The sequence below is a fragment of the Phalacrocorax aristotelis genome, chromosome 6 (assembly GCF_949628215.1).
Source record: "Phalacrocorax aristotelis chromosome 6, bGulAri2.1, whole genome shotgun sequence".
Taxonomy (NCBI): Eukaryota; Metazoa; Chordata; class Aves; order Suliformes; family Phalacrocoracidae; genus Phalacrocorax; species Phalacrocorax aristotelis.
Genome location: NC_134281.1, coordinates 9,283,973 through 9,308,369, shown reverse-complemented (window position 1 = coordinate 9,308,369; position 24,397 = coordinate 9,283,973). Strand labels below are relative to the sequence as shown.

The 24,397-nt window shown below is 42.7% G+C and overlaps 1 protein-coding gene across 9 annotated transcripts in view; it reads right to left on the bottom strand.

Annotated features, from left to right (window-relative positions):
* CADPS (calcium dependent secretion activator) overlaps positions 1 to 24,397 on the bottom strand; it is a 225,979-nt gene that overhangs the window by 50,444 nt on the left and 151,138 nt on the right. For 2 of the 9 annotated variants that reach the window (XM_075095783.1, XM_075095787.1), the window contains exons 14-21: positions 23,425 to 23,526; positions 22,443 to 22,506; positions 21,554 to 21,677; positions 19,096 to 19,164; positions 18,212 to 18,229; positions 8,824 to 8,930; positions 2,976 to 3,132; positions 1,852 to 1,993 (exon numbers count right to left, since the gene is read on the bottom strand). In XM_075095783.1, coding sequence (XP_074951884.1) covers positions 1,852 to 1,993; positions 2,976 to 3,132; positions 8,824 to 8,930; positions 18,212 to 18,229; positions 19,096 to 19,164; positions 21,554 to 21,677; positions 22,443 to 22,506; positions 23,425 to 23,526 — 783 coding nt within the window. The remainder of the gene's footprint in view (positions 1 to 1,851; positions 1,994 to 2,975; positions 3,133 to 8,823; positions 8,931 to 18,211; positions 18,230 to 19,095; positions 19,165 to 21,553; positions 21,678 to 22,442; positions 22,507 to 23,424; positions 23,527 to 24,397) is intronic. The other 7 variants (XM_075095784.1, XM_075095788.1, XM_075095785.1 and 4 more) reach the window with 4 other exon arrangements.

Genomic DNA, 24,397 nt, shown 5'->3' with positions numbered 1-24,397 from the left:
TTCCTGCTGGAAGAAATCTTTTAAATACCCAAGTCTGTAAGACAGATAGTCCATCCTGGGCTTTTGCTTGAAACTGCAATGCTCAAAGCATTCTGTAGCTGGAACTCCAGAAGGCAATAACAATTACAAGAGAACTAATAAAAGATCTTTTATAGCTATCAAAGATAATTTGAAAATGATAGATAATGGCATACCCAGGGATAAAGCATTTTGACAGGCAAGTACCACAGCCAAGTACCTATGGACATCTACAGTTAAGCTACAAAAGTCATTAAAAGCCAAAATGATGTCAGCTTCTGACAAAAGAAAAAAGCAGAGCTAAATGCTTATTGACTGCTTTACTGAGGTGGACAGGTAAACAGAGTTACCTGCTTCTGTTCCATAACAGGCAAGGAAATACAAATGTATTCGTTACTAAAGCAGAGCTCTGAAACCAAAGTTAATGCTAACTTCGAAGTGCAATTCTGCTTGAAGGAGTGGCTGTAAAAATGGCATTCTCCTACTCGAAAGATCTATTTCTTGTATGTTTTCTGGGTCACATCTGCTTATTTGAAACAAGATTTTTTAGGATTTTTAATCCTGTTAGCCTGCAGACCAAAGACAGCAAATGGAAAGTGAGAGAGAATCCTGAATGCCAGCCACTTAACCCCACTCAAAACAGAGGGGATGATCAGGTGTCAAGAAAAGGCCTGAGATTTGGCAGGCAGAATCCTTACGGATGCTGAGGATGCACAAGAAAGAAAGGAAAAAACCTGGGTACTCAGACTCCAGGTTGCATATGGGAGGCTGGCTGCCGAACAAAATCTCTTTTCCTTGTAAACGGAACATATTTGGTGTGAAAAACCCTGAAAGACCAAACGTTCTTTTATGCAGCAACCTCTGAGAGTGCAGTGCCACTTAACTCTGCCTAGAGAATCACAAAAAAAGCAGGGAAAATAGTCTTTCCAGAGGTCACCTGGTCCAAATCCCCTGTTTGAGCCACCATCAGACTCATGCTGCTTGCAAGGGGTTGATCTTTCTCTTTCAACTCCTTTATTAGAAGGAAAAGTAAGTTATTTTCCTTTGTAGGATCTGACTTGGCTTTTTAGAGCAAGCATGACAGGGTTCAGCAATGCTTCAAAACCTGTGAAATAACAACAGTAATCCAAAGCACATGCCACGTTTCTATCATTCACCAGCTCGGAGTACAATTTGGGTTTCTCTCGGGCTATTCATTTCTTGCTGGTAAATTCCTAGTTCTCCAAATTTAATAACTCATTCTGCTTGAAACATCCTGCCTGTATTTCCCTATGGTTTCTGTACCTACAGGCAAGGGAGCTGGGACCCGCAGAGCTACCCTGGGACACAGGGACATGTGCAGCCATCAGCCGTGGGGCTGACATGAAAGGCACAATGCTGCACTGTCCCTCCATGGGGTAGGTGGAAAAAATGAGTACTGTGAAGAATAAGTACAGCAATGACTCACACAGGTTACAGGGCTGGACTGAACACAGTGAAGCAAGTTTTTTTGTTCTGAAAAGGAGCTATTTGAGTTCAAAAGCAGCATTGGAAAAGGCCTTTTAGAACAGGACCCAAAAGGCCATGCCAGCTAAGAAGGCTTTCACATTTTCATGCTTCCATGTCCAAAGGCACATGGTTCAAACCAAGGCAGCAATGCATTTCAAAAAGTAAATACCATTTCCCTCATTAACTTGAAAATCCTGAAGAGATCAGGCCTTCTAATTTTAGCATTAAACTAGAAAATCTAAAGCACTTTCTGCATGTCCAGGCTAACGTTTGCTAATTCATCTCTGTATGAATCTCCATCCATTTGCACCCAAATTCCGATTGTATCAAAGGAGGTTTCCTTACTTTACTGGCTCCCATGACTCCCGCTCAAAGCCCCTGTGAATTGACTGTGCAATTGAGGACTCCATCAGATCGACATATCTAACAACAAGTGGAGCAAACAGGTCTTGGAGGTGTTTGTGGAATTTTCCATTGCACAAATTATCTAGAATAGATAAATAAAAGTATAGTAAGACACCCTCTGTAACAAACCACAGCGTGGCACTTCATTACACAACAAATTTGTCAGCGAACAGGAAGAAACTTCAAGAACAAAACAGGAGCTGGCATCAGGCACCAATGTTCACGACAAAGACAGCAGGAATGGCTTCTTACTCCAAACAAATAAACAGACAATGAATCTTCTTTTCCACTAATGTCAAACTTACAAATGCATTATTACTTCCTGTGAATAAAATGGATGCAAGAAATACAGCACGGCAAACATCATGGCTTTTGCAGGTAGGAGAATCATTTCTTCTTTGGCTACTCGCTACCATGATGCTGGAAATTGCTCTCTGAGGATGAGTCCCTGCCTTTTTCATGTGGTCGTAGAAAGCTAAGTGGGGCTGTGGTCTGGGACGTAACTGAAGGCAATGCCAATTCTGCCACCAGCTCCCTGGGGAGCGGCAGGACTGCTGGGGATAGTGCCAAATCCTCATGGGTTTTGAAGGCATGGGCCCATGTGCTTTGGAGAAGAGCCTTATTTCACAAAGCACCATTCTTCTGAACTACTCTTGCTTCCATTACTTTAATATTTTCCTCCCTTCAATAAAATCTTTTAAAGCAGGGACTGTTTTACTCCACGTTAAATAAATGCAATACACACATATAAAATGATACACACATTTAATGACAGTGAGATAGAGTACCTAATTCCCTGCTTATCAGGCAGCCATTACCAAGAGATTTGAGAAGATGAAACAAAATAAAAGTTCAACTTCTCACGTTTGACTGAGGCATTTGATTTAAGGGGTGTCTGTGTACTTTTTCTAGTGGAAAGGGAACAAAATCAGGCTCATGCTAAAAGAGTATGTACTGTAAATCTCTACCCATCTCAGTTCACTGTGCAGTATGGAGAGGCTGAAAGTATTATCAGTAACCTGAGCTGCCCACTGAAAAAGAAGTGATCAAAATACAATACATACAGTCACTACGGAGGGAATCGTTTAGAAGCTGAAAGAGCGGAAAGCTGTCCCAGGTGTCTGGGGGTTGCACCTCTAACGCAGCATCCATATCCACTGCAAACAGTGACAGGAAGGTCTCCGCATGCTCAACCATTAAGTCTGACCACCAAGCAAAGGCCTTCAGAGTTGGTAGAAAAAGATAATAAAGAAGTATATTAGTTCTAATAAAGCACAGGGAAAGATGTTAGGCCACATATCTCAAAAAAAAAAAAAAAGTGCATCCCATGGAAACTACCTTTATTGTAAAGAGAACAGTGCTTTAAAGTGCTAGCCTGCACAGACAGTGCTAATCACAGGAACTAGGCACCGCTATTTTAATACAAAGGTTTCCTGTAGAGGATCTATTCAGAGCTCCACCATAAAGGCACGCAGCTGTAATGTGGCAGAGAAGGTTTTGTCTGTTCAATTTACAATAAATGATTTCATTCATCTTTACTGATGCTAATTATCAGAAAAATCAACTAATTCTTATTCTACAGTACAGAAAATTGGGAGTTTCTTCACTGTGCTTGTGGGTTTTCTCTCTTTTTCAGCAGTTTAAATTTTATTTGGATTCACTACTTCTATTTGTCTTGAAAAGCCAGCAGCCTAAGACATTAAAATCTGTCCTAAATCACTCACACTCTTCTTTAGAGGTATTTCAAGCATCACCAATGAAAGTTATTACAGCACTGTTCATTTTACATGGTTAGCTATACACATCCATAGAAACACACTACTACCTTCATAATGCTACTGATTAGGAAACCAATTATAAAGCTCTACTATCAACATGCCAAGATAAAAAAAAAAATCTACGGCAAGCCTATATTTTCACAGAGGCAGGAAAAAATATATCTAAACTTGAAAATCAAAAAATATCAGTGAAGTAACTCATTCTCATGCGCATGGGTCCTTAAAATTCACTGTGCGGGCTCTCTGACGTGACATTCACATCATACATGGCTCAGATGTGAATGCTGCAAACGCATGCATGTGTGTTTAGTAATCACTTCTGGCTGGGAACATGCAATATGAGAAGTGCTGTGGTTAGGACCATGTGCTGTCATTTTGAAGTGATAGGAAATTACTCAGTGACTTAAAGGATCTAAGAAACAGTTTTCCGGCACTTTGCAAGAAAAAGAAACCTCTAGCATAGGCACAAGACTGGAAATGAAACGGAAAAGAGTGGGAACAGATGAATCAGTTTGAAGAGTAATTGCCCATCAGGGAGGGGTATTTTTTCAGATTTTAGCAGACATGAATAAGCAGAATGGACTTTCTCAAAAAGCAGAAACTTTCTCAGGGTTCAGTTTTGATTCACTGATGAAGAACTGCACTGATGTGCAGAGCACAACGCCAGTTGCTGGTTCGCTCAGCCATGGAGAGGGAGCAGTGCCCCAAAATCACGTTACTGCCACGGACCCCTTTAACTCTTCCTATTTTGGCCTGCCCTCTCAGCTGCCAGTTATATCAGCAGGGGGTCTTTGGGACTATTTCCACTCCTTCATTCCCCCAAAATATAAAGCAGGCTGACATTGCCCTGCTACTATCCCGTGAGCTGATATAAAACTGGTGTGAAGACATGGATAGGTTGGACATGGCACTGGGCATTATGCACCCAGAGCACAACCAAGATGTAAAATAACCAAAATAACCAAATAATTCCCAAACTAATCTTAGCTTTGGGCCTATCCTGTCATGGGGGTGAAGATGTGGATGAGATGGGCTGTGCCGTGAAGGCATGGCTTCAGTGCGCCTAGGGGCAGGCTGGGCAAACGCCGTGCCCGGAGCAGCACCACCATCAGGTTACAGTGTCTGTGTGGTCACGGCATGGGGACAAGGCGGCCACGCTGGGCTCCTTTGCCTGCAAACCGCCCCCAGCCCCAGGCACACGGAGGAAGCCGTCGGGCACTGCTGCAGCAACACCTCCCGGGGGTGCCTGGAAAGCTCAGGGGCAGTGGTGACGGTGGCCCTGGGTATTTGCGGAGTTGTTACTCTGGAAAAGCTGAAACTGAAGCGAGGGAGTCCAAAGGGCTGAGCGAGGGCTGAGCACACATGGCGACGCTCTTCAGCTCTTCCTCCCTCGACTGGCGCTGGCATCCAACCGAGCGTGTGGCTGGACGCCTGGGAGTGATGCCTTGGGCAATGGTGCTCCACTGCAAAACCACACAGAAACTGAAAACATCAAGACTCAAGTCTGCTCCCGATGCCTGCTCAAACCTTCTCCCCAAAGCGCAGGTGGCAAACAAGCAGATGCTGAGCAATGGAGCTGGGGTCCTCTTAAAAGTAGCAGTGCTTGTCTCTGGTTTTCGAGGATGCCGGGGCTGTCCTTGCACTGATGTGGTTTCTCTGACTGTGCCTCTGCCTGCCAAGAGCCTGCCACACTGCGTCCCCATCAGATACTGCCCACAGGTCTGCGGGCAAAGAGCGATCGCTACGAAGGACCAACAGCAATCAGCATTTGGCGGGAATGGAAAAGAGGGGAGGCCAAAGAATATCTTCCACAGGAAATCCCAATATAAACACTTCAGAGTCCTGCAATAAAAACCTGCTTCCATGAAAAAGGAAAAAAAATGCCATTTTTATGAGAAATTATGAAGAAAAGCACGTGATCATTTGTGGGAAAAAATATGCCCAAACCAGTCACAGTTTCCCTTTTGCTGGAAAAGTCAAGTTTTAGCTCTGGAAGTCTAACTTATGTCAGGATCCTCAATCCCCTCCTCCCTAGTCTCAGTGAGCAGGAGCTTCCTGCGGTGGGAGCAGTAACACCATAATTTGAAAATCTCCTTCAAGATGGTAATGTTTCATTTATTTACCATCTACTTACCTGCTTTGCTTAAAACACAATTTAAAGGGAAAAAAAACGTGTGCTTGCCAGCCAAACACACCTATTATTTTATATTTTACACATGGATACACATGTATATATGTATGACCTCAAGGAGTTAAAATACATATATACATATACACATACGTATACATAGAGAGAGAAAACACAAGTTTAAAAATAGATGAATGGCATCTGGCATTTGTTGCCAGTTATCCAGAGGAAGGGAAAGGGAGCTGGGAGACATCTGATGGGAGAGATGACACAGTGATGGAGACCTCCCGCTCTCACAGATCACAGACGTAGGTACCTGGTTTCTGCTGCATTTCTGCCTGCGCTGGTTGGCTTCTCTCTTACAGGTAAGACAAACCCAACTGACTAGACAAAGTACTTCTGTTGTAATGTATTTTAAGTATTTTCCATGCTCTGAGATTATTTTCTGGGTTCTCATTAGCAAGTCTGCCTGGATGTCCATGCAGGGGAAAAAGGGGCATGTTTTAATTGAAAAAACTGTTGATTTTCAGTAAATGAAGGCATTTCTTCAGTAAGTGGTGCAATTTAGTTTTCTGCTGAATATCCAAAGTAGACCAAAGAGTCGCACCTCACAGGTCGAACCTTCTCCAGGTGAATGGAAAACATGTCAAAAAACCTAACCTGGAATAATTTGAAAAAAATAGTGCAATACCTCAGCAATTCTCATTGCACAGTGAGAGCATAATGTGGCTACAGTGCATAATAAAAATCAGTGATAAACCACCCAGCCTCTTCTCTCTCTTCCTTTGGGTGCAACTCAAAATGTGCAGAGAGTTGGCCAACTGCCTGTACACTGCTGAAATGCCACAGCCACCCTCAGGACAGGGATTCAATAACGTACCGACAGCGTGCCGGGCTTCTGGAGAGAGATGAATTTCACCCTTCCAGGTCACCGTTCAGAACAAGGGACCGGGCTGCCTCCTATCTGTGTTGGCATTAACCTTCTGTCTCTAATCAAAACCTTGTGACACAAAAGATGCTGGAGAACAGTTTTGCGTCTTCCTTCTGGTGAGGATCTCAGCAGCGTGGCTGGCTGAACGCGACTGGCCCTGTAACCACTTCCTTCAGAAGTCTGCTATTTTCAAAATAACCTGCATTTTAAAAACAGCTCCTTCCCAGTTGGTTGCAAATCCAGCCTGCGCAGGTGATGAGTGGAATAAAACTCTTGTCATCCTTGGACAGGTTATCACAGCTCACACACAAGCACCCCCTCGCTTTTGTAAAAATGAAGTTTACTTCACTCCTCTCCCCATATATTCTCTCTCTACATATAAATACTGTATATCCAGTACAAGGCACATACAGACAAAACCAGAGGAAGACCACTACCATTCTAGGCACTCGTGTAGTACTTAGTCCATCTCCACCACAGTGTACTAGAGGTCGGGTGAATGCAAAACGACAGAGGTAACAACAGGCTGAGGAGAGAGTCCAGGCAGGTAGGGTTGTGTTGGGATGTAACTGCAGCGCTTGTAAAATATACCCATTGCTACATGCATGGACCGGACTACTATGCCACATTTACCCTCCTGTGTCAGGCTACCAGCTCCGCAAGCAGCCGACTCGAAGTTGCTGTTACATTCCTTGGTCAAAGTTACGGAAGCGAGGGCAACCCGGGTAAAATCCCAGTAGGAAACATGGCACTGAGAGGGCATGCACGGAATATGACAGGAGTGACTCGTTTCATTCGGTTTAGTCACATACCTCTTTCCCCTGCCAGGATCATCCAAGATTGAATGAACAGTAGAAAAACAGGGAGGAAATTTAAATATGCAATCAGGCATTAGTTGGGTGTTGTGGATTGTTGTGTACTATCAATAGGTTAAATTATACTGCAAATTTAATATACACTGGAATGATTTTTAGGTGATTGTGAAATTATTCATCAAATGCTCTTAATGCAAAATATAGTGAGTATATATATATATCAATGGGAAGGAAAAGAGAAAATACTGAATGAGTATTACATTACCTACAGTCATAAACAATAACTGTTCACTCTGAATTTTAAAATGATTAACTTTTCAATACGTATCCAAGAGCACGAGATTTATAGAGAACTCAGGGCTCAATCCTGCAAATACTTAGATGGGTACACAACACCACTTGCTCAGGCAGAAATGTCCTGACATGCTGAGAGTGGGACTACAGCCAGCAATGTCAGCTGCCTGTGGGGTCAAGTGTTTCCAGGATCAAGCCTCATGATTTTCTGGTCTATATTGGATTATGACATGGTTTCAGTGGTTTTAAAACATGAATCTATCTGTTAAAGTGCTTTGGAGAGTCCAGAGTAGTTGTATTAGCCCTTAGAAAACCCAAGTAATGAGTAATAGAGAACAATTAATCCTAACCTCCGTGACTAATAATTGAGGTATTCCCAATAAGCCAAGGCAGAAGAGGCCAACAGGAAACCAGGTGAGTTAATCGTGTACCGCAGAGGCCCAGGGAAACCCCTGGAAACAACCTGAACACTCAGAAAGGGTCCAAAAAAAATTGTTTTGGTTTGTGGTGGTTTTCCTTGCTACGGCTCTGGACAGCAGGAGCGGTAAGCTGCTGCAGGGACCCCGCTATTGCTGTCTGGAGGCAGAAGCACATGACAGTATTTGGAAAGATGACCTTTTGGAAACGGGGACAGGCTTGTTTTTGTATGTAGTTGGTGGTGAATGTATTTGGCCAGATCTGGCTCCTGCTGGCACTGAACGAAAGGCTGCAGACTGGCATAGAGGAGAGCAGAACTCAATTAATTCTTTCGTTAGCCCTCCCTCCCCACTGCAAAAGCAATCTTCCTGACCAATACTTTGCTTTCATTGCACTTGAGCACCATTATTTAAGAATACTTTTGGCTTTTAAAGAAGATAACCCAGCACCAGTTGGGAAGACGTCACACAAATATGCAAAGCTCCCAGAAAGCCACCAGAGCCTGCTGAAGACCTGGGGGACACGACCTCGCAGGGCGCCGCTGCTCACCTCTGCATGGTGTTCTTCATTTTGCTGTAGGACTTCAATTACCAACTCTGCCAGACGTATTGTATCTTCTAACTTTTTAGCTGGTGTGACTAACCGGCCTACATTCTCTGTAGTACAAGAACTCGAGTTAAAAGGGAGGCAGGATGAAAAGCTAGATGTACAGTAAGTTATTTTAGAGGTTTTTTTAAAAAATCCCATAATATTCTACAGCTTTAAAGATTTTTCCATGCATATGTTAAATGCTTATATAATTAGTACTGAGCAAACCAGAAAGCCACATTCGTTATTATACTATGAAAATACAGTGCTCCAGCTCCAAATTTCACAATACCGTCAGAGTTGTTTTGCTTTATGGTGAGGTGGCGGCACTTTATTAGCTCAGATAAGAACATCGCATTCCCTAAAGACAGCATCTGGCTGCTAATATACGAACGATACGTGTCCTTCAATGTAGATGATGCTATTATAGAAATCGTGTCTATATTATTTTGGAATTCTTTTTAGAAGATCAATTCAAACAAATCTGTCTGTACTTTTAATAAATTGACAGACTCTAGCAATTTAAATGTCACCTGCTACTGAAAGCAAGAATTGCAGGTCTGCCTTGCTCCAGGATTTAACTCCACAAGGGTCAAGGAGTTATGCATGCTGGAGGGAGTGGAAAGTGGTAAATCCCACTAGGTGTTCATAGGTAAGATTTATACGGGAAAGAGATGCAACTTTACAGCAAAAACCCCGCAAACAAACCAAAGAGTTTAAATCCTGGAGCTTGGAGTTCAGCTTTATTGAGCTATTTTTCAGAGTTTTCTGAAGACTCTTAAAAATCGTTAAATTATATTCTTCTAGGTCATTTATATTACTAACAACATATTAAACATCCAAGGTGGTAAAAATCTGGAACATTTAGAGTATTTAACTAGAAATAATATAGAGAAAAAGAAATTAATCACATTTTCAATGAACAACAGAGCTGGCTGAGTGCAACCGAGGGGGTTTCTATGAGCTGACAACACGGCTCACTTCCCTGAGGTGTGCAAAGTCTCCCTGCGATGGTTGCCCTGAGGAGAAGCAGACCAGGAGACCTGCTGCCTGGGGATCCACCTACAATGCGGCATGTCACCACGTTAACTACAGACGTGCTGCTCTGCGTGCCAAACCTGGCTCTCCAGTGCAGCTACAGCAAAGAACAGCATCACGCATTGGCAGCTACACCAGCTAACTCATACCTCTGCACTGAGGTATGTTTTGGCCCCTATCAAAGCTGGAGACTTCATAAATGGGTGAAGTACCAAAAAAATCAAAACCAAATTTCCAACAATTTCCAAAGAGCCCAGCTAAGCCAGCAGCTTGGGTCGTGCCCACATGCAAGGTGCAGGCTGGGCATGTCGCTCCAGCCTTCTGCACACAATAGCTTTTTGGTAGTGTTTAGGTCTTCTCTACCAATATGACAGAAACTTGTGGTCGCACACAGATGGCACCGCTCTGCTCTGCTGGGTCACCCAGGGAGAAATCCCTGCCTTGCTGAAGGCTTGGTGAGCTTTGAGGACTTAATTCTCACCCTCAAAATCTTGCCTGCTCCTGGTTTTCCCCAGATACCTGTTTACAGGTTACAAATTTCCCAGCAAAAAGCAAGCTATACTTTTCAGAACGGTCACATCTGGGCGGTCGAGCGAGGGATACGTGCGCTGGTTTTCAGAGGAGCTCAGCAACCCGGCCGGCTGAAGTCTGGCATTGCAGGTGCTCAGCTCAGCTGAGAGATGCAACACAGTAAAGCACCATGCAGATGAACTCTACATTTTTGCTGATTTATGCCATAATTAGGGGCCTTGGGGGTTTCTTCTCCAGTACTGCTTTTGTTTCTTGTATCTCTAGAAACAAAAAAAAAATCCAGGTTTCCTTTAACATAATTTATTGGGCAAATACTGAAATTGGAGAACTGCTGGTTAACTCCTCATTCTTTCTCCTATTCAATCCAGCATCTCACTGACTAAAAGAAGGAGAAACCTCTTCCTTTTATGCAAAAGGAGCCCAAAGACACGTCCCTTAGTATGCTCTGGTTGTTTCTGCCCTCCGAAGCCAAGGAGGAGCTTCTCCATTGATCAGAGCAGCATCAGGCCCATTCCCATTTGCAACACTGATCTGCTCTCAAATACAACTAAAAGACAAAAGTGTTAATAAGAACAACTGCTCAGAGATGCTGTCTTTAAAGAAAATATTGATGCTTATACAACTTTGGCAGCCAGCAGATGTCAATCTTAATTTTTTTTCTTCTTATTTTAAATATTTCCCTGGTTAAGTTACTATACATCAGAATATTCTGCTAAGATAGCTGGAGCACTGACAGTTACATGAAACGTATACGATATACTTATCAAACATTTCATCCAACATCATGTAAAGCTCATACATATTTATAGTTTTCATGCAAAATGTTATGCAACAACAATGTTATTTTGTGCTGACGTTGATATTTGAAAATGTTGCATATGTCAGACATTGCTAGACAAAAAAATGTGGACATTTTGAAATAAATGCTACCTCTAAATCTCTAAAACCTACCACATCGCGCTAGGTATTTTGTATAAAGCTGCACATGAGAACTAGCTTTCTACTACTACACAAGCAACTGCTAGACTAGAAAACCACTGAATAAAAGGAAGGAAGACTATTACAGTACTTGGCGGCTGTTTGGCCATGCCTTTGAGCATATGATTTATCATGTTAGTCTGCGTTTGAGGAGATGATGGTGGTCCAGCCGGTGGCTTAGGCTTGGACGGACGGGCTGCTTGTGCATGACGGAGAGAGACGCCAAAAGTAAAGAGACAAATGACTTCATAAACAGTGACAAAAAGATGGAAACTTCGAAAGGAACATAAGCAGAAATGATCAAATACAAATGGAATAAGCTGCTGGGTTTTTGCGTATCGGTACTTGAAGTATTACACCGTAATGACACCATCTGACAACACATATTCTAGAAGTCAGCAGATTCGAACATCCTACGGTACTGTGCAATCAGAAAGTTAAAAATTCAACAGAAGTATGAAACTGCACTTTATGCAGCCACGTGAGGAAACTGAAATAGGGTAATTCAGTTAAAACTCTGGAATTCAGAAGAGGTGAACCGAAAAGGATGACTTTAAGTCAGTGCCCCAGTGCTTAGGTACATTTAGCAATAGAATAATGAGCCACAGGAATTAATTGCTTTGCAAATATCAATTACACATTTTAGAATTAAACGTCACTGTTGGTTAAAGGGAGCTATAAAATATTCTTGTGCAATTTAAACATGTAAAAAAATCTGTCACTTAAAAATGTGTGGTTCCTGATCGTTTCCAGCTCATTTAATTATTTTCAACTTGGAATTCTAGTGGCTTTTATATTCTGGGTTGAATCATATATAAAAACTTGCCAGCTCTATCAAATATGTTACTTGCTATTCCAAATGTTAGAATACTGCAATCAGGACTTGACCCATCTGTCATATAGTTTACAATATCAGCATAGGAAAAATTCAAAGAAAATAGCCTTTCCTTTTACATACACTCAGGGAATAAATGATATACTGTGAATATATTAACACAATGGTTTCTATTCCATTTAATAACAGTTTTTAGCAGCATTGTGACTATTTTTAATAATGCCATTTGCAAGGAATCTGGCATATTTATCTGGACATTCTATTGCCAAAAGTCCTTGCCATTTTGCTTGCATTTTCCAGTGGGGAAAAAAAAATCGGTTGGCTTGTGCAAAGTAGATTTCTGATTGCTTTTAATTCTCACAGAATTATAACATTCATCAAAGTATAATAAAGGATATTCAAGTAAAGCATATAGTTAAAGAGCATGAGTTAGGTTGGTTCCCCTCTCCATACACAGAGATAGATATACACACGTACATAAACACACATACAACGTGCACAGGCACACACACACACATTTTTAGTCTTTTAAGCTGTGTAATGATTTAATTCTGACTCTCAGATTCAAGCTACTGGTTTCTGGCTTTTTTTTTCTGATAACAGGAAAAGCAAATCTATTCATTCATCTCTGGAGTCATCCTGATCTTTGTTCAGTGTTTACCAAGAGTGTCTTTGTCCTCAGAGAAAAACCTCTCAGCCTTAAGTGACAAAAATAACTGCATTTTTGGGAATTGGCCTAATGACTTTCACTCTAATTTAAAACATAAGCAAGAATTCAGTTTGGCTACATACTGATGGCTCCTGAGCTCAACATGTAGATGTAGGATGAATATGTTACTGTCCATCACTATGGATTTGTGCCAAGGTCCCCGCGTGGGAAGGGACTGTGAGGACAAAGGACCACACAACTCCCACCTGCATCTGGCAACCATGTGGTGGGAACCCCTCACCACCCAGGGGAGTCTGTTGGGCTCCAAAGTTGGAAGAGTCAAAGACAGCGAGCTCCTCCTAAGAGCGTCAAAGCAAGGGGAAAATCACATCCCAGAATTGCACCCCACCATGCCTATCAGTGCTGTGACCCTCAGGCACCCTTAAATATAAGTCCAGCCCCTGCATTGCCAACAGCTACTCATCAAAAACACAGATTTCAGACTTCATGGACATCCAGACCCCATGGTGTCGAATGGGCCTGACTTGGGTCAATGTTTTGATTCCTAGGGAAAAGTAATCAGTAGAGAGGGGAGAGGAGGCGAGAGATGCTGCAGCACCAGGATCTCACAAATCGCTAGTGCAGCGTATACAAAACAGCTTCGAGGAGGCTCCTGCTGCACAGATGTCAGTGCCCTGGGGTGGCTTTCATTTCCCTGGGAGGCCTGCGAGATATCTCCTCGGTGCCTTACCCCTGCTCTTGGCATCTCCACCAGCTCTTGAAAACAAACTCCCCAAGGTATTACAGAAGGTTAAGCAACAAATTCTCGTTGTAATTCTGATCTGGCCCAATCTGCACAAATATTCAGCTCTTTTGTTCATTTCAGTTTTTCAGACCCAAACCCAGGGCTCCTGCACAATGGCTGCAAAACCACCTGGAGCCAAAGGAGAGGAAAGGAAGAGCTCTCTCCCTTCCTCAGGGCATTGAACACCTCGTGAGTCCCAACGCTTTCTTTGTTGCCTCTTTATAGCAAGAAAATCTAAATGATTAAGGTCTGGCTAAGGAAAGTGATTAATTCCATCTGTAAATTTAAATGCAAATGGGGCCATGACTGCAATGCCCTGTGAGGTGCTGGAGCCCACGTGCTTTTCTGGGTCCAGGTCTCGGAGACGGTATGTGAGGTCCCTTTCACGGGTGTCTCAGCTCCTGCTCAGGGCGAGGGAGATGCATAATGCTGGATGGGTTTTACAGCACTTGCCAGCAATCAGCTGCAGTGTGTGTGTTTTGTTTCACTTTGGCTTTTCTTTCTTCTCTGTCCTTTTCCTCTCTAATCCCTCCCCGCAGCCAGTTTAGCATCAGAAATGCTCACGCATGTCAAATGGGTAAGATTTAAACACCTTCATCACTGATATCAGAGGCAGGAGTGGCTTCTTTCCTACTAACAACCTGGCAACGTGCTTTCCTGGACAAACTTCTGCCAAAGGTTTTTACTCTTCTGCTTGATACTTGCAAATAAAATACTTGCAGAAACTCAAATTACTTGACAAATTCTGGGGTTGTGCTTGCAATAAGCTTCAGCCTGCAGTGAGTATAACAGGTATATTAAAAAATCTGTGCTACTTTGAGTATCTATATTGTATACAATTCAGTGTGTGTGACTCGTTATGACCTGGAATATTTTCAAACTACACATTTCTCACCCAGCATCATGATTTCTGCTAGGTGGGCTACTGACACCAGCAACAGTGAGAATTACACTTGCAATAGGAGAAGAGTACTGTTGATTTTCCATATTTTTAAAAAGTGTAGCCACTGACTCAACGGTTTCCTTGTAATAATTAAAAATATACAGCCCCTGACAAAGGCTTTGGTATGTAAGTGTTATGTGTGCAGTCATTTGCAAGCCAATCATGAAAATGATAAAAAAGAGCTGCTGTTTTCAAGATAATGATAAAGAATAATGGACTTAGGGTGAGGAGGAGGTAAAACAGCCTTTTACTATATTCGTGAAATGAATTTGCATACATCTGAAAGGGATTTCAGTGATGATACTTTTTCTTTCAAAATAAGATTTGTTACCTTAAAAGTAAGAAAAATTCATAGAAATGTGTTCTTTTTCAACTCACAAAGAGACTCTAATTCAGCTCTCAAAACTCAACATACTGAAAAGAGAACTGATCTCCTGACTTTCTGATGATTATTCAGCCTAGTGAGGAATTTTTGCATATCTGAATTACATCTTATGCCTCAGGCAGCAAGTTGCTCTGCAGTTGGTAAGACACTTGTAGAAAGATAACGGCACAATGCAGATCTTTATGATTTCTGAAGCTCTTGTAATAACTTTGATACTGCTTTAAACATTGCCTTTGAAAGTGCAAGAGGGAGCCTTGAAAGCTGCATAACAACTCCTCATTAAACACAACCGAATGCCATTTCAAGGAATGAAACAAATAAAGCAGCAGCTCAGCAGCACACAAATACAGGCTGTAGTCATGCCTAAGTTAAAGTGCATGATTTATTAATGACTTCAGTCTCCACTCCCGCATACAATGACTGATGTTTTCATACATGTTGCATCCATGTTTATTTGGAGAATGTAATTTTACCAACAGGCAGCTCAGCCCCTAGTACCTCAGTGCATTTGCTAAGAGTTACAGAAATGTGCACAGAGCTTCCCAGGCTGGGATCCAGAAATAGGGAAGGCAAGTGATGTAAAGTGAGCATGGGGACTGTGACAAGGGCCAGTACGAATGCCTTGAAAAATACCACTGCTTCTTAACAACCTGTTGTATTCCTCTAGTCAAAAAATGACCTCTTCTCCACCCGCTTACTTGGCTGAGGACGTTTTCCATGCCTGCTAGGGAACGTGCTACGTGCAAGATGCTCCATGGCCGGTGCCAGCTGAGGCTGACGCAGCTGAAGCCGCCGTGCTTGGTCTCTCTCTTGTGGATGCACCCAGGTCCCCAGCCTGATGCAGGCACCTGAAGGATGTCTGTCTCTGCATGGGCACCGTGGATGCCCCTGGCTCCTCTGTGGGCAGCACTGACCCCCATGGTGACCGGGTTTTGGCTTTGCACCCACCCCAACACCACCACTGGGTGCGGTTTTGAGGGAAGTCAGGATTCCCTGCCAGCCTGGCCAGACAGATCTGGGGATGATGGTGCACGCCAGTGATGCAGTGTGGTGAGACGCTGCACCTCCGGACCCTGCTTCCCTGGACAGGGGCTGGGGAGGCTATGGGACAAGTGAAAACATAGCATTTTAGGATAGCCCAAGAGTAGCTGATTTCCCTTGGTGACAGAGCAATAGGACTTCAGTGGGTCCACTGGCTCTCCAGTTCGCTTGCAGTCTGGGCCCCATTGCTCTGCTACCCTGGCACCGAGCAGCGAGGCGAGAGCTGCCACCATCCCCACGTCTCCTTCACTTCTCATGTCGGTGCATCTGCTCAGCAGTACCACAAGAAGCCTCTCTTTACAGAGACCAAAACCAACCCACAATATGAGAAACAACTTGGTCTGAAAACTTAAAAAAGTAGTCTTATACTAAACACAATCAGTTGTCAAACTGATAACTCTCGCCTTGGCTGGCACCATCTCTAAAGCTGCCTGTACCCAACCCCAGCTGTGCAAAGTGGCACATGTGTTCATGGGATCCCCCAGTGCCACGGCACTCCAACACAGTGCAGCACGTCACAAATCCTGTGCTTAAGGGATGGAGAAGTTATTCTTTTCTAAAGGAATGATGATTCCCGACTTACATAAATAAACAGATGAACACCTATTAAAAGGTTGCACTTATTCATCTGAGTGTTAGTAGTTTTGTCTGGCTAATAACTAAAGCAAGTCATTAATCTTTAATTGTTTTAGCACAGTGTTCTGTTTAATGTTCTATTTCACATCAATATTTTTAAAGCAAGGCAAGAGATTACACAGTTTTCAGGAGAAAGGACATCAAAGGGTGACATTTGTGTGTTTAAGAAGAAGTCGTTTTCAGCATCTTATTTTTATTCTTGCTTCTGGCAAAATAAATAAAAAGTCAGGCCAAAACCCAGTCACTTTTGACTCCACTTAAGCTGAGGAACTGGTTTCAAGTGGAGTCCTGCTGACCTTGCCTGAAAATTTTTCATTTAAGACAATGGGAGATTTGTGGGCACGAAGCAGTGGAGCCACAACTCCCTGCGTCCTTTCACTTGCTCCAAGCATCGAGAAGAAGCAGTTTTATTTATAAACGAGCTGGGCCATAGAAACGTCCTTCTGAATTTCTAAACTGTAAGCACGTGACGAGCTGTCGCCAACAAGCGCAACGCTCAGCGCGTTTGTCGTGCTCCATGCACAACAGCCTGCACTCACTTTAATCCGCTATAGTTAGCTGGGATTGTTCTACTTGCTACTTGTTTATTTGCACCTCTCATAGCTGTAGGGAAAAATTATTCTCCATTTACTAAATATTTATTGCTATTCAAAATTAATTTTAGTGTCATGCAATAGCTCTAGATCATGGGCCAAATTTGAGCTGCAGAGGCCTGGGGAAGCCAGGGCAGAACCTGGCCCAGCCTCTTGTCCTGCTTTTTAAAAGCTGTTTGCCTTTGCAAACAGAGCTGAAACCAGCCTGATCTTTTTTTTTGTTTTCCACAAAACAGAACAATCTACTCACAAAAAGAAATGAACAGGTCAAGTTTCAAGGACTTTCGAACTAGGACTCTGGGATGCAACAGAAACGAGAACAGGGGCTGCAGAGCTCCACCATCCCTTCTGAAGAGACGGGCACTTGAGCTGAGCCTTCGCCTTGTTACATGTCACCACAGGTTGTAAACAAGAGACAAACATGACTTCTGTCCCACTGGATCGTTTTTACACATTAACAAAAAAAAAGAAAATAATAAAAAAATTAAAAACCCAGTCCTCCCATCAGGGCATAAAACAGAAGATGTGAAAACCAAAAATGAACATTAGTTTAGTTATAAATGTGCTTGTTAGGTGTGTTAAATTAATGGCCAAATCACCAACATTTTTTCACCCAAAATGAACTGCAGTTCTTTTGGAAAACAAGAAACTTTCTCTTTACAAAGGCTACATTCTCCTCTAAAACTGTCTCCTAAGAAGACACTATATTTCTATACGGTATTTCTAACCTATACTCTATTCTAAGGAAGGAGGAAAAGGAGATTATGTAGACAGCACAAATTAACTCCTTAAGTATCAATGCATCTCCATATTCAGCCTGAAGGAGTACATATCTTAAGGAGCTATGAAAAAAGAAAACAAAATAAATATAACTCAACAGTCCTAGCAATTTATAATGCATATACAATTGTTCACCTGCATCCTTTTGATTCTCTATATGAAAGAGAGAAAGCAACAAGGAGAGAAAAGAGAGAAACAAGAACAGATATGCAGGATTAATGAGCAAGTGGACCGCACAGCCCCCCAGTTATGCGTGACATATGACATTAGAAAAGAAGAAAAGTCGCCCCGTCTCGCCCCCCACCCCCCCAAGCATGGGGTTACCAAAAGAAGCTCCTTTCACGGAGGTGAAAGAAAACGCTGCACAAATAGAAAACCAGAGAGGGCGAGCTCTGAGGACACAGGGGGGATCTCCAAGTGACAGCGGGGCTGGGATGTCCCCTCCAGAGCTCGGTGCAAAGGAGTAAGTAGAAAAATCGAGGAGGAGAGCAAGTAAAGCGCATCCTTCCGCTCGAGAGCTAACAGACAGGAGACATGTAAGGTCTGATGTACAGAGAAAGGACAGCCTTATACGATCTTATACACAGGATTGGGTAAAGATCTTATACGCAGGCAAAGGGATGGCTTTTTCCAAGTGTCCTTTATCTGACCTCTAGCTCCCTTCTCCCCGATGTAGCTGCTACCTTTTGATTGTGTACCAGTGACAAGCACTTTACAAATTGGGGTTACACAGAAGCAAAGTAAAAATGCATTCAGGTCACGGACATAAAGAAGAACTGAAAAAACTTACAGACGATCTGAGTTTATCACAAACAGATGGGTTAATTGTCTAACCTGGTTTAGGCTGATAAAAAGTGACTGGACTTCTCACACTGGGTTTCACAGACAGAAGCAACAGACAAGCCAATGCTAAAAGACTTGAAGCAAGGAGAGTGAGTTGGTTTGGATCTGGACTTTCTTGAGGTAATGAAAACAGAAAGAGTGAGGACAGCATGGAGAGGAGGGTGGTAGGTACTCACGAATGGTTAAATCCATCACTTGAGAGGCCAAGCAGAAGACAGGATGCTCATACATTTCTCTCTTTTTCCCTATAAAAGAGGATTTGGGCATGCAAGAGGCTTAGGTCAAAGGTAAAGAGGTTATAGGCTTTAGGTCAGAGGAAAACTTTGTATTAGGTTAAAAGGAAAATAGCCATAGAGTATTTTGGGATACACACAGGATAAAAGGAAGAAAAAAAATAAAAAGAAAAAAAAGGAGGGTTAAAATTGGAGATCTACTGGATTAACCATTCAGCATGCCCATGAGTCACAAGAGAGGCTGTGACCATGACTCTAGAGGTTTGCTCTGAACTGTTTGCAAGAATATAATGATCAAAACGTCATGAATAGAGGGAAATAGAATTCCATTGGTTTAAGGCTCCGAGATACTAAGGATTTCAGCCTTCAGTATCTAAGGCTTTCACAGGTATTTCTTCATAAGCATAGCCTCAAGCACTGCTGCCACGGATTTGGTTTTGCATCTCTGAAAAAACTCTCTTAAATGTGTGGCTATTCAAATGTCAGCTTTCAAAAAGCAAGATTTCAAAGCCATCTATGGTGCACAGGAACACATCTCACCGAGGTAAATTTGTTATTTGATCTTCTAAGGAAGTATTTGAACATGTAGTGGACTATGCTCATGAGAGAAAACCTGATGCATGCAGCTGGCAGATGTTGGGTTGTTCAAATTAACAATCCCAGCATGCTTGGAAATTGGTGTTACAACCACTTTTAGAGAGACAGTATCAAAAAGTGGCTGTGGCCAATCACGGATAAAGGAGGAGAAAAGCAGAAGAGAGCAGGTAGTGTGGAATGAACTATTTCTCTGAAAAGGTAGCTGGAAAAAAAAGGTTTGTTGCTTCAAAGTATTCCCAGACCTAAAAGTCACAGTGCAAAAAAGAGGGCAGATAATTAACACAACCAAGAAGAATTGAGGCACAAAAGGAAAAGTACACACTAACTGTTCTACTTTGGAAATGAATGCATTTTTACTTACAGATCATAAAGTTTGTTTTTGCATAGATTTATCTGAAAGAAGAGAGCAAATCTTACCAACGAGTTAGTGATATTTACACAGAGAACCTAAGGGAGCCAGCCCTGGGTAGAAGCATCCATCAACAGAAAAGCTGCTTTTGATTCTCAGTCCTTCTCCATCCTTGTCAAGTATATTTAAACATTGCATTTTACAGAATACACCAATTAAAATATCCTGTGAAGTTGAGTACTTTGATAAATTGCCTGATAATACAGTGCTTATGAAACCTTTGTTCCTTCTCTATTTTTGTCACTCATTACCAAGTCAAGAGTTGATAAACATCCTTTTAGTGCCCAATTCTTAAGTGTTTCTCACTGGATGCATAACAATGAATTCATTACCACTGGTACACAATTTGCATCGTTAGACAGAAAAAAAATGGAAAAAGAGAGGACATGTCATGTACAGAACCTGGACAATTTGTCATATAATAACCCAATTTTTCATGTAAACAAGAACTAAGAGCAAATCAGAGGGAGTTTTGGGTTTTTTTTTCTCCTCTCAATATTGTCCTAGAGGCACACACCGATAATCTCAGCTGTGGGAAAGCTTCACATCACACACAACAGAAACCCAAAGTCTAGAGCAGAACATACCATTCTTCTGGAACATACAGGTCTAAGCAATAGGGAACTTGGATAAAGTTGGGTAGGAGTTTCAAATTGGGAATAGCAGCCAACAAGGTACGAACGTAAACTGATTAACAGGTAAAGAACGACTGTATTGTAGAGCTTCAGCTAACACATATCCTCTAGCAAGCTTTAAAATGTCTTTTTGATGGCTACATGTGTCTCTGGTCACTGGTTATTATTCTCCCATAACTTAAAAGGTCAATAATATCAGCTATGCCAGATTTAGAGTGACAAGAAAGAAACCTGATGCAAGTATGGGATCACTGATCAATGACTACTATGTGAACTGCAAGACAATGAAACACTCCCAGAAAAAAGACATTTTAAATTGTCTACAAACGATTAAGCATAGATTAAACAGTTTTTCAGCTTCTTATTTTTCATTTGTTTCCTGAACTCCACTGTCATATGCAATTAGCTGCACTATACCTTCAGCTGCAAAGATGACATCCCAAGTATTTCTCAACTTGTTTTTTAAAACCACGACATGAATCTGAATACTACACCACTGGCCAAATGCACTAACGATCGGGAAAAAAAAAGCTACCGTTGCTTTTAACTGCTTCGTCTCTCTTTTCCAGAAAAAGAAATGTTTTGCACAGCTTCCATTCTTAACTGCTTCCGAAGCCAACACCACAAAAATGATTCAGAATCACATCAGTTTTATTGACAAGCAAATAAATAGCAAATGAGCTTCTTTTAAATAGCTCCCAGCCACAGTTGCCACCTAGAAATATAACAAAATTTCAATTTCACAAAGAAAGAGCCTTACCTTCAATTTTGGCATACTCTGATAGTCGAGTATAATTGACTAGAGCTGCTTGCTCCAAGCATTTACGGATGACTGTTTTTACCTCCTCTTGAGGGACCGGAGTAACTATGTCTTTCATCAGAACCTTGACACAAGAAAATCTGATTTGTTGTGGCATCGGGCACACAGAACTGCTTTTCTCCAAGCCCAGCACATACATCAATTCCTACACTAGTGCTGTGTGGCTCCCAGGGTATGTGAACAATATGCAGGATCCACTACAAGGTCACCTTGGCCAGCTTAAGACATGGGACCTACCCCTGCTGTATTATTCTCCTTCTGTATCTATACCCTATAGCATGCCCTGAAATCTGTGCTTCTGATTTTTTAGGGCATGACATTAAGATCTATTACAACTTCCCCAGTGCCAGACAATGTTACGCCCTTCCTGGGCTCCACTGATTGACTTGGGTTTAGGTCAGGGCTTGGCCATACTGCACGTTAGCAGAGGTGAGAAGGATGTTGCAGCAGCAGGAAGGCAGAAATAGGGATGGGGAGGATGGTGGTGAGTAGGTTTCCTGTGCCCAAGGGGAGCGAGCCTGCTTTGAGATGGGAATTTCACCAGACAGCAGCCTGCCATTGCTTGCAAGGGTCTATGGTGTAGATGCTTGCCAGCAAGATCCTCCACTATCAACATAGACACAGGCTGTGCTGCCTTTAGTGGCCAGGCTACACACTGGCCTCCAAGCTGAAGCAGGAGAGAACAACCCCACCTAACACCCCACATTCCAATATTAACGATGATTAATTACATGTCCTATGCAAAAACAACAGTTCCTCAAGCTCTTCTGGATGGAAAGATAAATGAATACTGGCAATTTTAACTGCTCTCTGTTGTTCTTATGCTTACCCTTTCCAGCAGTGATAGAGTAGCTTTTAGGGCACCTTCTGGACGGCCAAATGGAAAGCAGTACCTAGAAAAACCACATCATGTTAACATCAAACCAGGTGCATTTGAGCAAACCTTTCTAGCACTATTAAGATGCTTTCCTAAATATGCCCAAGAAATAATCTAGTTCCTCTGCCTGGAATGAGCAGTAAGGTACTTTTCAGAAAAGAGTTTGATGGCGTGGACACTAAGGCAGAAAACAGAATTCGGGGTAGTAACAAGCTGATAGTTTTACCAGCTTACTAAATCTGGGTGTCACCTGGAGAGTTTTTAGATCTCATAGCAGAGAGTTAAATATCATCTTCTTGTAAAAATGGAAAAAAAGCCCCTCTGGAAAGGACATTTACTTCCAGCCAGAGATGCAGCGATGTACCAGGCTGTGGGTGACCAGCTGAACCAGCCACCACCCCTGGTGAGTGGCAGCTCCAAGAGGCTCCCGCAGGGACTCTGCACGTGAATGCGCATCGCCCGCCTGTGCGCAAACGTGCACCACCCGCCCAGGGCCCGCTGGTGTGCAGGGGGCAATTCATCCCTTTTTGTGGGGGAAGTATCTGTCCTTTCTATACTGTGTCATCCCTGCAGAAAGCCCTGCCTGTCTGAACACTAGGGAGAAGGGAAAATAAATGGGTAATAACTGAGCAGAGGGGAACAGAGAAATAAGAGGACAAGGGATTTTTTTAATTGTTAAATTTTAGAAAAAATCCACATTACCATGCCTATGGGAGCAAGACAGTTTGAAATATCCTTTAAAGGTTATATATTTGAAATCACTCTCCAGCTACAAACATGCTACACTGCAAGCTTCACTGCCCTGCGTAGGTCTGTGTCGCCTATGCAAAATTCCCGTATGCATTCAAAACCTGCCTTTTGGCTTTGCTGCTTATAGGAAGGAGCTGGGAGGAAATCAGTCCTCTCGCATTCAGCCTGGGCTCTCTGCCTTTACCTAAAATGCGTGATCTGATTCTCCAGAAGCAAACGAAGCCGCTCCTTGATCTCTTCGAATCGCTCTTTCTCGTCTACGGTCACAGTTCCTATCCCGTCAGGCCTGGAGGAGAAATGCCACGAATGACTCAGACTCCACCTCACCACCCCAGTAACTCATCCCCACAGCACGCTGCCCTTTCGAAGGGGACGTCACCAACTATGAGACCCAGGACCGAGGATATGCCACACCGAGACACAGGTGGTCACGGCAGCACGGCTGCCGAGGTACCAAAAACAAATAAAGAAAGAAATATTATCTCTGAGTGATAATCTAGATGTGGACAGCACCCCCCCACCCCCCCACCCCCCTTATTTTTCCTGTGATAGAGAAGTTGGAAAAAGCAGAATCCCCTTTTAAATGTAAGTATGTGACAGGGACCCCAATGCCAGCTTTCACTGCAGGATCGTGGCCATTGCTGGCAAAATAGGGACTCAATTTCTGCAGAAAAACTCAGCTGCTAATTTAGCACAATTCACAGTATAAAAGAATATCAACAACAGGCATATATACAAACAGAATATAAAATTCTGCACTCCTCCATAACGACTGAATCACCCCATTATAGTGATTTCTTGAAGTGATCTTCAGTATATTCTGCCGAAATGTGCCTAGAAAGCGACATGCATTTTGCATTTGAAAATGCAATGCCTGTTCAGTCATTTAATTTTAATTTATAAAAATTAACACATTGATACAATTTATCAAAGATTTTCTCAGACTCGTACTACACGCTTGTATTTCAGGAGTGCACAGGAGAGCATTGCGAGACACCCAGGTCCTGCTGCCTTGGGGTGTTTCTCATCTTTCACAGAGCACAGTGTGCAGGCGAACCCTGCTGAAGCTCTCCCGGGGCTGGATGATGCGGTGGTCCCTGTGCTCTTCCACCCCGTACCTCTGCCGACGCCAACCCATCCGAGAGCCGAAAGCAGCA